This window comes from Salvelinus fontinalis, chromosome 5, assembly GCF_029448725.1.
Source record: "Salvelinus fontinalis isolate EN_2023a chromosome 5, ASM2944872v1, whole genome shotgun sequence".
Taxonomy (NCBI): domain Eukaryota; kingdom Metazoa; phylum Chordata; class Actinopteri; order Salmoniformes; family Salmonidae; genus Salvelinus; species Salvelinus fontinalis.
In genome coordinates this window covers 943,416-958,344 of record NC_074669.1, presented here as the reverse complement: position 1 = coordinate 958,344, position 14,929 = coordinate 943,416, and the positions used below count along the sequence as shown (strand labels likewise).

The 14,929-nt window shown below is 43.9% G+C and overlaps 1 protein-coding gene across 1 annotated transcript in view; it reads right to left on the bottom strand.

Annotated features, from left to right (window-relative positions):
• ano3 (anoctamin 3) overlaps positions 1–14,929 on the bottom strand; it is a 126,035-nt gene that overhangs the window by 18,674 nt on the left and 92,432 nt on the right. Inside the window, exons 21-24 of the mRNA XM_055922023.1 lie at positions 13,658–13,755; positions 11,507–11,676; positions 7,897–8,049; positions 6,573–6,720 (exon numbers count right to left, since the gene is read on the bottom strand). Coding sequence (XP_055777998.1) covers positions 6,573–6,720; positions 7,897–8,049; positions 11,507–11,676; positions 13,658–13,755 — 569 coding nt within the window. The remainder of the gene's footprint in view (positions 1–6,572; positions 6,721–7,896; positions 8,050–11,506; positions 11,677–13,657; positions 13,756–14,929) is intronic.

The following is a 14,929-nucleotide window of genomic DNA, read 5'->3' as shown; positions in this document are numbered from 1 at the left end:
GAAAGGGTTGCTACACATGGGAGGAGATCCTGGCTGGTAAGGATCGCCTTCCATGGGAACAGGTGGAGGCAGCTAGGAGAGCGAAAGCAGCTGAGAAGGGGAACCGGTGTTATGAGGGAACACGGCTGGCCAGGAAGCCCGAGAGGAAATCCCAAAAATGTCTTGGGGGGGGGGGGGCTAAAGGGTAGAGTGGCGAAGTCAGGTAGGAGACCTGCGCCCACTTCCCATGCTTACCGTGGAGAGCGGGAGTACGGGCAGACACCGTGTTATGTGGAAGAGCGCACGGTGTCTCCTGTACGTGTGCATAGCCCGGTGCGGGTTATTCCACGTCCCCGCACTGGCCGGGCTAAATTGAGCATTGAGCCAAGTGCCATGAAGCCGGCTCAACATATCTGGCCTCCAGTACGTCTCCTCGGGCCGGTGTACATGGCACCAGCCTTACGCATGGTGTCCCCGGTTCGCCTACACAGCCCAGTGCGGGTTATTCCACCTCTCCGCATTGGTCGGGCTACGGGGAGCATTCAACCAGGTAAGGTTGGGCAGGCTCAGTGCTCAAGGGAGCCAGTACGCCTGCACGGTCCGGTATATCCGGCGCCACCTTCCCGCCCCAGCCCAGTACCAACAGTGCCTACACCACGCACTAGGCTTCCTGTGCGTCTCCAGAGCCCTGTTCCTCCTCCACGCACTCTCCCTGTGGTGCGTGTCTCCAGCCCAGTACCACCAGTTCCGGCACCAGTTCCGGCACCACGCACCAAGCCTCCTGTGCGTCTCCAGAGCCCTGTACGCACTGTTCCTTCTCCCCGCACTCGCCCTGAGGTGCGTGCCCTCAGTCCGGTACCACCAGTTCCGGCACCACGCACCAGGCCTATAGTGCGCTTTGAGAAACCAGTGTGCCCTGTTCCTGCTCCCCGCACTAGCCTTGAGGTGCGTGTCTCCAGTCCGGGGCCACCAGTTCCGGCACCACGCACCAGGCCTACTGTGCGCCTCAGCAGGTCAGAGTCGGCCGTCTGCCCAACCCCGCCTGCACTGCTCGTCTGCTCAACGCCGTCTGCACTGCTCGTCTGCCCAGCGCCGTCTGAGCTGCCTGCCTGCCCAGCGCCGTCTGAGCCGTCCGTCTGCCCAGCGCCATCTGAGCCATCCGTCTGCCCAGCGCCATCTGAGCCATCCGTCTGCCCAGCGCCATCTGAGCCATCCGTCTGCCCAGCGCCATCTGAGCCATCCGTCTGCCCAGCGCCATCTGAGCCATCCGTCTGCCCAGCGCCGTCTGAGCCATCCGTCTGCCCAGCGCCGTCTGAGCCATCCGTCTGCTCAGCGCCGTCTGAGGCATCCGTCTGTCCCGAGCCATTAGAGCCGCCCATCTGTCCCGAGCTGTCAGAGCCGTTCGTCAGTCAGGAGCCGCTAGAGCCGTCAGTCAGGAGCCGCCAGAGCCGCCAGCCAGTCAGGAGCCGCCAGAGCCGCCAGCCAGTCAGGAGCTGCCAGAGCCGCCCTCCAGTCATGAGCCGCCCTCCAGTCATGAGCTGCCTTCCAGTCATGAGCTGCCACTCAGTCATGAGCTGCCTTCCAGTCATGAGCTGCCTTCCAGTCATGAGCTGCCTTCCAGTCATGAGCTGCCTTCCAGTCATGAGCTGCACTCCAGTCATGAGCTGCCTTCCAGTCATGAGCTGCCTTCCAGTCATGAGCGGCCTTCCAGTCATGAGCGGCCTTCCAGTCATGAGCTGCCTTCCAGTCATGAGCTGCCCTACAGTCATGAGCTGCCACTCAGTCATGAGCTGCCACTCAGTCATGAGGTGCCACTCAGTCCGGAGCTGCCACTCAGTCCGGAGCTGCCACTCAGTCCGGAGCTGCCACTCAGTCCGGAGCTGCCACTCAGTCCGGAGCTGCCATTCAGTCCGGAGCTGACATTCAGTCCGGAGCTGCCATTCAGTCCGGAGCTGCCATTCAGTCCGGAGCTGCCACTCAGTCCGGAGCTGCCACTCAGTTCGGAGCTGCCATTCAGTCCGGAGCTGCCATTCAGTCCGGAGCTGACATTCAGTCCAGAGCTGCCTCTCTGTCCGGAGCTGCCCCTCTGTCCTGAGCTACCTCTCTGTCCTGAGCTACCTCTCTGTCCTGAGCTACCTCCTAAATCATGTGGGGGCCTTGGGGAGGATTCTTAGGCCAAGGTCGTGGGCGAGGGTCGCCACTCAAAGGACGCTAAGGAGGGGGACAAAGACAGTGGTGGAGTGGTGTCCTCGTCCACCGCCGGAGCCGCCACCATGGACAGATGCCCACCCAGACCCTCCCCTTGAGTTTTAGGGGTGCGTTCGGGGGGTACTGTAACATCCTGACCAGAGTTCTTATGTGTTTTGCTTGTTTAGTGTTGGTCAGGATGTGAGCTGGGTGGGAATTCTATGTTGTGTGTCTAGTTCGTCTGTTTCTGTGTTCAGCCTAATATGGTTCTCAATCAGAGACAGCTGTCAATCGTTGTCCCTGATTGAGAATCATATATAGGTGGCTTGTTTTGTGTTGGGGATTGTGGGTCGTTGTTTCCTGTCTCTGTGTTTGTATTCTGCACCAGATAGGACTGTTTCGGTTTGCCACATTTTGTTATTTTGTTCGTTGTAAGTGTTCACAGTAGTTTGTTAATTAAACATGTTGATGTTGGTCCGATCCCTGTTTCACCCCCTCTTCTAGTGAAGAGAGGGAAGGCCGCTGATACACAGAGGCTATAAATTAGGAGCTTATTATACATAACCCATCATTAATTAGCTACATATAAGGCTAATACTGCATTGAACGTATGACCTGAAAGAGGTAGGCTGAGACATCTATTTATAGGCCTATATATCAATCTAGAACAGCATGATCTATTTTGAATGCAATTTGAATGGAATTGATGGAGAGAGAGAGAAAGACTGCGAGAGAGTGCTCGCTCGTGCACCGATTTAAAGCAACAATATAGGAGTTAAAGCAACGATATAGGAGTTAAAGCAACGATATAGAACTCTGCAGCAGCTGCAAAAAAAAAAAGAAAAAAGTATCTTGACCCCTGAGAACCAGATGGAGATGGGTAAATTAGACACGCATCCGGTCTTTATATGACTGTAGCATTGTAGTCAAACCAAAGAGTCCAGATCAGTGGAGCATGAGCTGGCAACAAACAAGGTAGGTACAGTTCCTATACCTGTTTCTGCTCATTTTGACATCTTGGGGAGATGAGAATCGTAGGCTGAACAATTATAGGACACGGACCTGGAGAGCCTGAGTTTAATACGGTAGGCCCATTGCGTAACGACCGGTCGTAAATATCTGGTATAGGGTAGGTTCCATAAGGATAGGTCCCTAGTGGAGGTTTTCCTCCGCGAGATCCAGGCTGATATAAGGTGTAGGGTGGGTTCATTCAAGGATAGGTCCCGAGTAGAGGTTTTCCTCTGCGAGATTCAGGAGTGACAATACAGTGAAGCGTAGGTTCCGTATTAGGATAGGTCCCTAGTGGGGGTATTTCCGTGCGAGATCTGTAAAAGGGACACAAGTCCCAGTTGCAGTGAGTTTTTGTAAGATGAGAGTTATAGAAGATAGTGAGTTAAAAAAAACAAAAAGGAAAAATAAGATATTTGAACACTGTTTGATGTACGCGTAGTAGCAGTATCAACACGGAGAGAGGTTGGTTTATGCCCTATGGGGAGGGGAAACCATGAAAGATTGTGGAAATAGGAAGCCAAGTGTGAATAATTTTGTAGATATGGGTTACCAATAACAGTGATATTTGAGGCAAGACAGGAATATGACATTAACTCATTCGTATTCTCCAGTAATACATTTGCAGACACTATAGTATAGGTTCTAATACAAGGTATTAAGTGCCGTGACCAATTAATAGGTACAAATACCATGACTATTATCTGGGGAAGTAGGTAGCGCTACCTTGGAAAATAGTTAATAGAAGGTGACTATTATAGACGGAAGTGAAGAAATCTAAAATACCCTGAACACAGTCGAGAGAGGGTTGGGAATAATAACTACAGATGGCCCCGATTCTCCAAGCGGAGCTAGAGGATTTTGATAAAGCCAGAGTCACTGAAAGAAGCGCACGAGCATTCTACCAATTCGGCTCGAATATGGGGATAATAGTAGAGAGAATGATTAATTTCAGCTTTTATTTCTTTCATCAAATTCCCAGTGGTTTAGAAGTTTACATACACTTTATTAGTATTTGGTATCATTGCCTTTAAATTGTTTAACTTGGGTCAAACGTTTCAGGTAGCCTCCACAAGCTTCCCACAATAAGTTGGGTGAATTTTGGTCCATTCGTCCTGACAGAGCTGGTGTAACTGAGTCAGGTTTGTATGCCTCCTTGCTCAGTTCTGCCCACAATGGTATGGTTAGATGATAGGCTTTCTTTTAAAAAACATGTTACTGAATTGGGAAAAAAGCTCAAATTCAAGATAGGATTCCTTTACAGAAACAGGGCTTGTCTGTCCTCTGTAAATAGGAAAAAAATTGTGCAGGCTACTTTTATGTCCGTTTTAGATTATGGTGATATTATCTATATGCATGCATCGGCAAACACATTAAAACCACTGGATGCTATTTACCATTGTGCACTCAGGTTTATCACGGGTGATAGTTACAGAACTCATCACTGTATCCTAAATCAACATGTGGGTTGGGTCTCTCTATCTGTGAGGCGAGAGCAACATGCTCTCTTGTTTATTTATAAAGCACTTCTTTTAAAAAGACCTCCATATATATCATCATTAATTTCCACAAGATGTACTAATTTTAAAACCAGATCACAGATGTGGATTACATTAGAGACTCCTGCGGTCTCCACCGAGTTGGGTAGGACTGCCTTCAGTTCCTTTGCACCTTATTCATGGAACAAACTGCAGATCCAACTTAAGTTAGACACTCTGGTGTCCCTTGCCCATTTTAAAATGTTTATGGAGGATCAATATGATGTTGTCTGTGATTGTTTCTGTTGAATTGTGTATGTTTTGAAATGTTCTTGTCTGTATGTCTAAAAATGTACATGTCAACATGTTTACACAGGGCACAGCTGTAAAAGAGATCCAGGTCTCAGTCTGTTTTCCCTGTTAAAATAAAGATAAAAAAAAAAAAAAAAAAAATGTTCTATAGGATTGAGGTCAGGGCTTTGTGATGGCCACTCCATTACCTTGACTTTGTTGTCCTTAAGCCATTTTGCCACAACTTTGGAAGTATGCTTGGGGTCATTGTTCATTTGGAAGACCAAGCTTTAACTTTCTGACTGATGTCTTGAGATGTTGCTTCAATATATCCACATCATTTTCCTCCCTCATGATGCCATCTATTTTGTGAAGTGCACCAGACCCTCCTGCAGCAAATCACCCCCACAACATGATGCTGCCACCCCTACTCTTCACGGTTGGGATGGTGTTCTCCTGCTTGGAAGCCTCCCCCTTTTTCCTCCAAACATAACAATGGTCTATATTTGTTTCATCAGACCAGAGGACATTTCTCCAAACAGTACAATCTTTGTCCCCATGTGCAGTTGAAAACCGTAGTCTGGCTTTTTTATGGTGGTTTTGGACCAGTGGCTTCTTCCTTGCTGAGCGGCCTTTCAGGTTATGTCGATATAGGACTCGTTTTACTGTGGCTATAGATACTTTTGTACCTGTTTCCTCTAGCGTCTTCACAAGGTCCTTTGCTGTTGTTCTGGGATTGATTTGCACTTTTCGCACCAAAGTAAGTTCATATCTTGGAGACAGAACGTGTCTCCTTCCTTAGCGGTATGACGGCTGCGTGGTCCCATGCTGTTTATACTTGCGTGCTATTGTTTGTATAGATGAACGTGGTACCTTCAGGCATTTAGAAATTGCTCCCAAGGATGAACCAGACTTGTGGAGGTCTACACTTTTTTTTCTGAGGTCTTGGCTGATTTCTTTTGATTTTCCCATGATGTCAAGCAAAGAGGCACTGAGTTTGAAGTTAGGATTCCCAGATGGCATGGATTATGGAGTCATTGTAAGTTTTACACTTAAGACATGACTCTGCCGTTGTGCTGTAGAATTTGTGAATTGAGTCTGTTGTATAATAAATTCTATACATTAGTTTATACTGGATTAAGCTAGTTAATAACTCTCATTTCATTAGTTGTGCTCCAACTTTTCCTCTGTCTTGTGCCAACATCAGTTCTTTAAAGTCTTGGTTCTAATAGTTTATATTTTGTTTCTAAGATATTGTCAGTTGGATAAGCTCTGCAAAGTTTTGTATATCTTACCTATCACATAAACGTTATTTTCTGACTCAAATAAGATTCCCTCAAGGTTTCTCTGATGTCCAAAAGATTGTAAAATCGGCATTTTGTGACATGTCGATTTTACATTAAGTTACATGTATCAACACAAAAAATCTCTTTTTCATTCTGTAATGAAAATAAATGTATTTCCTGTTACCAATTTGCTCGAATAAAAAAAAAAAGCGCTGGACTCTTACCAACTGAGCCACAACAACCAACTAATATTGTAACACAAAGTGTCCATGTAGAATGGTCAGGGAATTCTTTAACGAACAGACAACACAAGGTATTCTCTCACTGGAGAAATTGGACCTACTTCTCGTGGTGGTACTCCTTGTCCACACAGGGTCCGTATCTGAACGCGTAGACGAAGCGGGGGATGTAGTCGGAGGTGATGGCGATGACGAAGGCGTTGGTGATGACAGCCAGCACGCCGATCCCCTCCAGGATACCATACCAGATACCTGATGGGAACACAGGAGCGCATTACGCAAAAATGCTTTTACTCTCAATATACTTCTACTCTCTCTAGCTATCTTTACCAGTAATCTAAAAGCTACTATGGGGGAGGAAGTGTTCAATTCTCAACTAACAACAGATACTTTATGTCTCCGTCGATCTCACACGCTATTGGTAAAATCCCTGCCTCCAATTGCACCTCAGGACAGTTTCCCCATCTGATTAGCATTGTGTAATACACTTAACATATAGAAGCAATAACTGACCTATATCTGTTTGTGTATTACTGACCTATATCTGTGGCTGTATCACTGACCTATATCTGTGGCTGTATTACTGACCTATATCTGTGGCTGTATTACTGACCAATGTCTGTGGCTGTATTACGGACCTATATCTGTGTCTGTATTACTGACCTATATCTGTGGCTGTATTGGTGACCTATATCTGTGTCTGTATTACTGACCTATATCTGTGGCTGTATTACTGACCTATATCTGTGGCTACTGACCTATATCTGTGGCTGTATCACTGACCTATATCTGTGGCTGTATTACTGACCTATATCTGTGGCTGTATTACTGACCAATGTCTGTGGCTGTATTACGGACCTATATCTGTGTCTGTATTACTGACCTATATCTGTGTCTGTATTACTGACCTATATCTGTGGCTGTATTACTGACCTATATCTGTGGCTGTATCACTGATCTATATCTGTGGCTGTATCACTGACCAATATCTGTGGCTGTATTACTGACCTATATCTGTGGCTGTATCACTGATCTATATCTGTGGCTGTATCACTGACCTATATCTGTGGCTGTATTACTGACCTATATCTGTGGCTGTATTACGGACCAATATCTGTGTCTGTATTACTGACCTATATCTGTGGCTGTATTACTGACCTATATCTGTGTCTGTATTACTGACCAATATCTGTGTCTGTATTACTGACCTATATCTGTGTCTGTATTACGGACCAATATCTGTGGCTGTATTACTGACCTATATCTGTGGCTGTATTACGGACCAATATCTGTGGCTACTGACCTATATCTGTGGCTGTATTACTGACCTATATCTGTGTCTGTATTACTGACCTATATCTGTGGCTGTATCACTGACCTATATCTGTGGCTGTATTACTGACCAATGTCTGTGGCTGTATTACTGACCAATGTCTGTGGCTCTGGCAGGCATGGGTCTCCTCCACTGGGTGACAAACTTGTAGGCGTCCAGTCGTATCTCGATGATGTTGTTGAGCAGAGCCAGTAGAGGAGCCAATGGGAATGCAGCCACAAAGATCGTGGTGAAACCAAACTGGAGAACTGAGAAGAAGATGAGCAGGAGGAAGTAGAAGCAGAAGAAGCAGAAAATACATGGTTATAATGGTGGGTTTGAACATCCTGTGGTTGACCTCAGTATTTGTATTTATATTTATTATGGATCCTCATTGCCAAAGCAGCAGCTACTATTTACGGGGTCCAGCAAAATTAAGGCAGTTTAAATAATTTAAAAAACATTACAATATATTCACAGATTTCACAACACACTAGCATTACCGCATATCTACAGTACAAAATCCCTGTCTACGTGTGTGTATAGTGCCTATGTTAGTGTGTGTGTGTATGCATATGGCTGTGTCTATATTTGTGTTGATTCACTGTCCTCACTGTTCCACAAGGTGTATTTTTATTAGTTATTTAAAATCTGATTCTACTGCATCAGTTACCTGATGTGGAATAAAGTTCCATGTAGTCATGGCTCTATGTAGTACTGTGCGCCTCCCATTGTCTGTTCTGGACTTGGGGACTGTGAAGAGACCTCTTGTGGCATGTCTTGTTGGGTATGCATGGGTGTCCGAGCTGTGTGCCAGTAGTTCAGACAGACAGCTCGGTGCATAAATACAAATAGTGATGAAGTCAATCTCTTCTCCACTTTGAGCCAGGAGAGATTGACATGCATATTATTAATATTAGCTCTCTGTGTACATCTAAGGGCCAGCCGTGCCGCCCTGTTCTGAGCCAATTGTAATTTTCATTAGTCCCTCTTTGTGGCACCTGACCACACAACTGAACAGTAGTCCAGGTGCAGCCTGTAGGACCTAGTTGTTGATAGTGCTGTTAAGAATGCAGAGCAGCACTTTATTATGGACAGACTTCTCCCCATCTTAGCTACTGTTGTATCAATATGTTTTGACCATGGCAATTTTCAATCCAGAGTTACTCCAAGCAGTTTAGTCACCTCAACTTCCTCAATTTCCACATTATTTTTCACGAGATTTAGTTGCGGTTTAGGGTTTAGTGAATGATTTGTCCCAAATGCTTTTAGTTTTAGAAATATTTAGGACTAACTTATTCCTTGCCACCCACTCTGAAACTAACTGCAGCTATTTGTTAAGTGTTGCAGTCATTTCAGTCGATGTAGTAGCTGACATGTATAGTGTTGAGTCATCTGCATACATAGACACACTGGCCTTACTCAAAGCCAGTGACATGTCATGTAAAGATTGAAAAAAGTAAGGGGCCTTGACAGCTGCCCTGGGGAATTCCTGATTCTACCTGGATTTTGTTGGAGAGGCTTCCATTAAAGAGCACCCTCTGTGTTCTGTTAGACAAATAACTCTTTATCCACAATATAGCAGGGGGTGTAAAGCCATAACATATACGTTTTTCCAGCAGCAGACGATGATCGATAATGTCAAAATCTGCACTGAAGTCTAACAAAACAGCTCCCACAATCTTTTTATCACCAATTTATCTCAGCCAATCATCAGTCATTTGTGTAAGTGCTGTGCTTGTTGAATGTCCTTCCCTATAAGCGTGCTGAAAGTTTGTCGTCTTTTTGTTTACTGTAAAATACCATTGTATCTGGTCAAACACCATTTTTTCCAAAAGTTTACCATGGGTTGGTAACAGGCTGATTGGTCAGCTATTTGTATTTGTATTTTGTATTGACAGTTTTTAACAATCACTTTGGCACTAATTTCAGAACCTTGTGTTCATTTTTCAAAACTCTAGACACAAAACTCAAAACGGTCATCACTTGTAACACAGGCTGTCCAATGTTCAAAACATTGCATTGTTCATTCATATCTTTAAAGAAACCTTGCACTTGCAGAATCATTGGTTCAAATAACTCATTTATCATGAAATACCATAGGAACATTAATTCAGATCACCCACACACAAGATACCAATAGTTTCACTGTGTAGTTGTTCGTACAATCATTAAATATTGTAGTACAAAATATGTGATAGATGTTTCATTATGCTACTACACGTAAATACATCACTGTAAAAGGACTAGTAGAGAGAATACTACAGACACAGTGGAATCATTGAAAAAAATATGACATTTATTGATGAAATACAATAAAATCACTCATAGGTTTCTTTGAATCAAAGCAAAAATAATTAGCTACAAAAAAAGAAAAAACATTTAAAGGTAAACTACAGTGTTCCTCACCTGGCTTACTGTAAAAAGCTAAACAAAAGATTAATTACTGTACTTCTATATTTCCATCAACCTTGTCATTGTGGATTTGGCCACAGGTTCTCATCCACATCACAATGGATGTTTTCATTAGCCAAACATCTTGGGAAGAATCTTCGGGCGAATCCAGGCCTGACACTGGTCTGCCGTGATGTCATTGCATGCGTCATCCATGGCCTGGAGAAGGGTGGCTTGTCCGTGAGGGCGCCTATCATGTACCTTCCACCTCCATGTGGAGAGGTAATGTCAAATCTGAAAACATGGTCTGGAAAAGTGGTAGATGGGACCATAGAAACAGTGTCTGATAAAGAATGATGATGAAATATTACATTCATAGATAATGTAGTCCAATTGGTTCATGTTCCACGGTAATTGGTGTCAATGGATCTCGTTATTCTGAAACTTTCATGATCTAAACATGGAATATTGTTTGTCAGTTTCCATAAAACTATGCATTAAGAGTAATGCAACAGTTACTTATCATTTTGATCAGTTGTATCAATTGATAGTTAGATCATTGTAATGAAATGAATAGACAGTCATTTCAGATGTAATGTGTGAATTTCATTTTGAAATGGTAATACTTTGATGTTAAGTCATTTTGAACAGGTGATTTTAGTTCAATGAACAAATGATCTTAGCTTTATGTGTATTGTATCCAAGCAATTGGAAAAAGTGTTGGAGTTTTGAAAATCTTTCATTTTGATCATTGGTTGTGAGTTTTGTGTCTAGAGTTTTGAAAAATGACATCAATGTTCCTAGAAGGCCAGCATCGCGAGGTCGCCTCTTCACTGTTGACGTTGAGACTGGTGTTTTGCGGGTACTATTTAATGAAGCTGCCAGTTGAGGACTTGTGAGGAGTCTGTTTGTCAAACTAGACATTCTAATGTAATTGTCCTCTTGCTCAATTGTGCACCGGGGCCTCCCACTCCTCTTTCTATTTTGGTTAGAGCCAGTTTGCGCTGCTCTGTGAAGGGAGTAGGACACAGCGTTGTACTACTCCCTTGATGTCCACTGTGTGTGGCAGGCTTACAATGATGGCAAAAAACAACATTTGAGAGTGTGCTGACCCTGGTGCTAGAGGGGTTACAGCTAGAGGTTGAATGTTTGAAGGGGTACGGGAATATGAAAAGCTTGGGAACCACTGTACTAGTCCATGGTAACATAGCTAATATGTCTTACCCATCTCCATGTACTCATCTACTACTCCGTGGTAACATAGCTAATATGTCTTACCCATCTCCATGTACTCATCTACTACTCTGTGGTAACATAGCTAATATGTCTTACCCATCTCCAGGTACTCATCTACTAGTCCATGGGCGTTCATGGGCTGCAGGTTCCAGTCTATGTCCCACTGAGGAAGCTGTACTTTGATCTCCACATTCTGTCCCCCTCGTGTTCTCTCTTCCTTCTCTGTCTGCTTGATCTTCCTCCGAGACCACCAGTTCTGCAGCAGACTGGAGAGTTAGAGAGGGGGGTGAGAGACAGAGACAGAGGGAGACAGAGAGACAAAGACGGAGATTGAGAGAGAGACAAAGACAGAGATTGAGAGAGAGACAGAGATTGAGAGAGAGACAGAGACAGAGAGATACATATATTGAGAGATATTGAGAGAGACAAAGAGAGAGAGAGATTGAGATAGTCAGAGAGATATTGAGAGAGATTGTGTGAGAAAGAGACAGAGACAGAGAGGGAGAGAAAGAGAAAGAGACAGAGAGAGAGAGAGAAAGAATGAGAGAGAATGAGAGAGAGAGACAGAGACAGAGATTGAGAGAGAGACAGAGATTGAGAGAGATTGAGAGAGACAGAGAGACAGAGAGACAGATCTGTAATCTGCAATCTAAGCCCTGCACTCTTCAATATTTACATCAATGAATTGGCCACTATTCTAGAAAAATTCTTGGCCCCTGGTGTTAGTCTCCACAGTTCAGAGGTTAAATGCCTTGTCTTCGCAGATTACCTATGCCTTCGGTCACCCACAGCACATGGCCTACAGCAGAGCCTGGACCTGCTAGAGCAGTACTGCCAGACCTGGGCCCTGGCTGTAAACCCCAAAAATACTAAAATAATGATTTTCCAGAGAAGATCCAGATCTCAGGGAATTAGACCAAACTTCTCAATTGGTTAAAAATATATAGAGTACTGCACACACTACAATTACTTAGGTTTAAAAATAAGCTCAACTGGACACCTTAACGAGGCAGTGAATGAACTGAGAGAGAAAGCATGCAGGGCATTCTACGCCATTAAAAAGCAAATTCAAATTGAAATACCTATAAAAATTTGGCTAAAACTAATTGAATATGTCATTGAACCAATTGCACTTTACGGCAGCGAGGTATGGGGTCCACTTGCAAAACAAGATTTCATCAAATGGGACAAACACCCCATTGAAACCCTGCATGCAGAGTTCTGTAAGATTATCCTACATGTCCAGAGGAAAACTACAAACAATGCATGCAGGGCAGAATAAGGCCAATATCCACTAATAATAAAAACTCAAAAAAGAGCAATTAAGTTTTGGAAACATCTAAAATACAGTGACACCCTCTCATATCATTACCAAGCCCTGCAATGCCAAGAGCTGAGCAAAGAAAAGAGTCCCCTCATCCAGCTGGTCCTGGGGCTGAGTTCACAAACCTGTTCTACTAAATCACTGAAGCCTCAGGACCAGAACATCCAATCAATCAGGATAAACCAAATTACAACACAGTCAAAACAAAACTACATTGCTTATTGGGAAACACAAGCACAAACACAAAGCAAAATGCAGTGCTATCTGGCCCTAAATCGACAGTACACTGTGGCTAAATATTTGACCATGGTTACTGATCAAAACCTTAGAAAAACCTTGACAAAGTACAGGCTCAGTGAGCACAGCCTTGACATTGAAAAGGGTAGACACAGGAAAACCTGTCTCCCTGTAGAGGAAAGGCTGTGCAACCACTGCACAACAGCAGAACCTGAGACGGAGCTGCATTTCCTGACAACATGTCAAAAATATAAAACAATTAGAGAGTGTCATTTTCTCAAATTTGAAACCCTTGTTCAAGGTTTCAAAGACCTCTCTGATGAGGATAGGCTACCCGTCCTGTTGGGGGAGGACGCAGAGAGCTGTGGGTTTCAAAGACCTCTCTGATGAGAGTAGGCTACCCGTCCTGTTGGGGGAGGACGCAGAGAGCTGTGGGTTGGCAGCGCACTACATTGCTGCCTGCCATAAGTTGAGGGACAGTGTCTGACAGACCAATCAACCTGCACATGTACTCTACTGTATGTTTATTGTTATTGTTGAATGTGTTGGTTATTTTGATACTTGGTTTTTGTTGTCACTGTTGTCCTGAGATTGAGAGAGAGACAGAAAGAGAGAGAGAGAGAGAGCGAGAGAGCGAGAGAGCGAGAGAGAGAGACAGAGAGACAGAGTAATTTGACGGTCCTTACGGGTATCCCAGCTCCATGAAGTTGTTCCAGATTTGTTTTAGTACCATGATGACTCCCATTTGTAGACACAGATCGATCAGACAGCCACTGGGGTGGCACTGAACGAAAGAAAAACAATAAAAAATATATATAAATTACAAAATGACTCATTAAAAATCCCATTGTTGTGGCATTGAATAAAATAGATCAAAATAAAACAGTCAAAAACATCTATATTCATATTTAACTTCCTGCTTTATAATCAGTATAATCAGTAACAGGGAGCCTTCATAAATTACTAGTTAAATTACACCTCAAACGGGTGATGCCTGCTACTCATTTCAAGCTCATTGTGAGAGTTTTTAGCACCGTTATAAACCATAATTACAGAAATATTCAACGGTGAAATCTTACGTCAAAGGAATCGTTACATTTTATGTAAAAGTGTTCATTAAAACGAATATGACAATGAGGAATCTCTCTATTATTTGTTGTAAAATCTACAGTCAAACGGAAAGGTTATAACCATCTCTATCAGCGTTGAATTAATATCATTGGAGGTGTCCCAATATGGGACCCTATTCCCTACATAGTGCACTACTTTAGACCCTATTCCCTTCCTAGTGCACTACTTTAGACCCTATTCCCTTCCTAGTGCACTACTTTAGACCCTATTCTCTTCTTAGTGCACTACTTTAGAAACCTATTCCCTACATAGTGCACTACTTTAGACCCTATTCCCTTCCTAGTGCACTACTTTAGACCCTATTCCCTTCCTAGTGCACTACTTTAGACCCTATTCCCTTCATAGTGCACTACTTTAGACCCTATTCCCTACATAGTGCACTACTTTAGACCCTATTCTCTTCATAGTGCACTACTTTAGACCCTATTCTCTTCCTAGTGCACTACTTTAGACCCTATTCCCTTCCTAGTGCACTACTTTAGACCCTATTCTCTTCATAGTGCACTACTTTAGACCCTATTCCCTTCATAGTGCACTACTTTAGACCCTCTTCCCTTCATAGTGCACTACTTTAGACCCTATTCCCTTCCTAGTGCACTACTTTAGACCCTATTCCCTTCCTAGTGCACTACTTTAGACCCTATTATCTTCCTAGTGCACTACTTTAGACCCTATTCCCTTCCTAGTGCACTACTTTAGACCCTATTCTCTTCCTAGTGCACTACTTTAGACCCTATTCCCTTCCTAGTGCACTACTTTAGATCCTATTCTCTTCCTAGTGCACTACTTTAGACCCTATTCTCTTCCTAGTGCACTACTTTAGACCC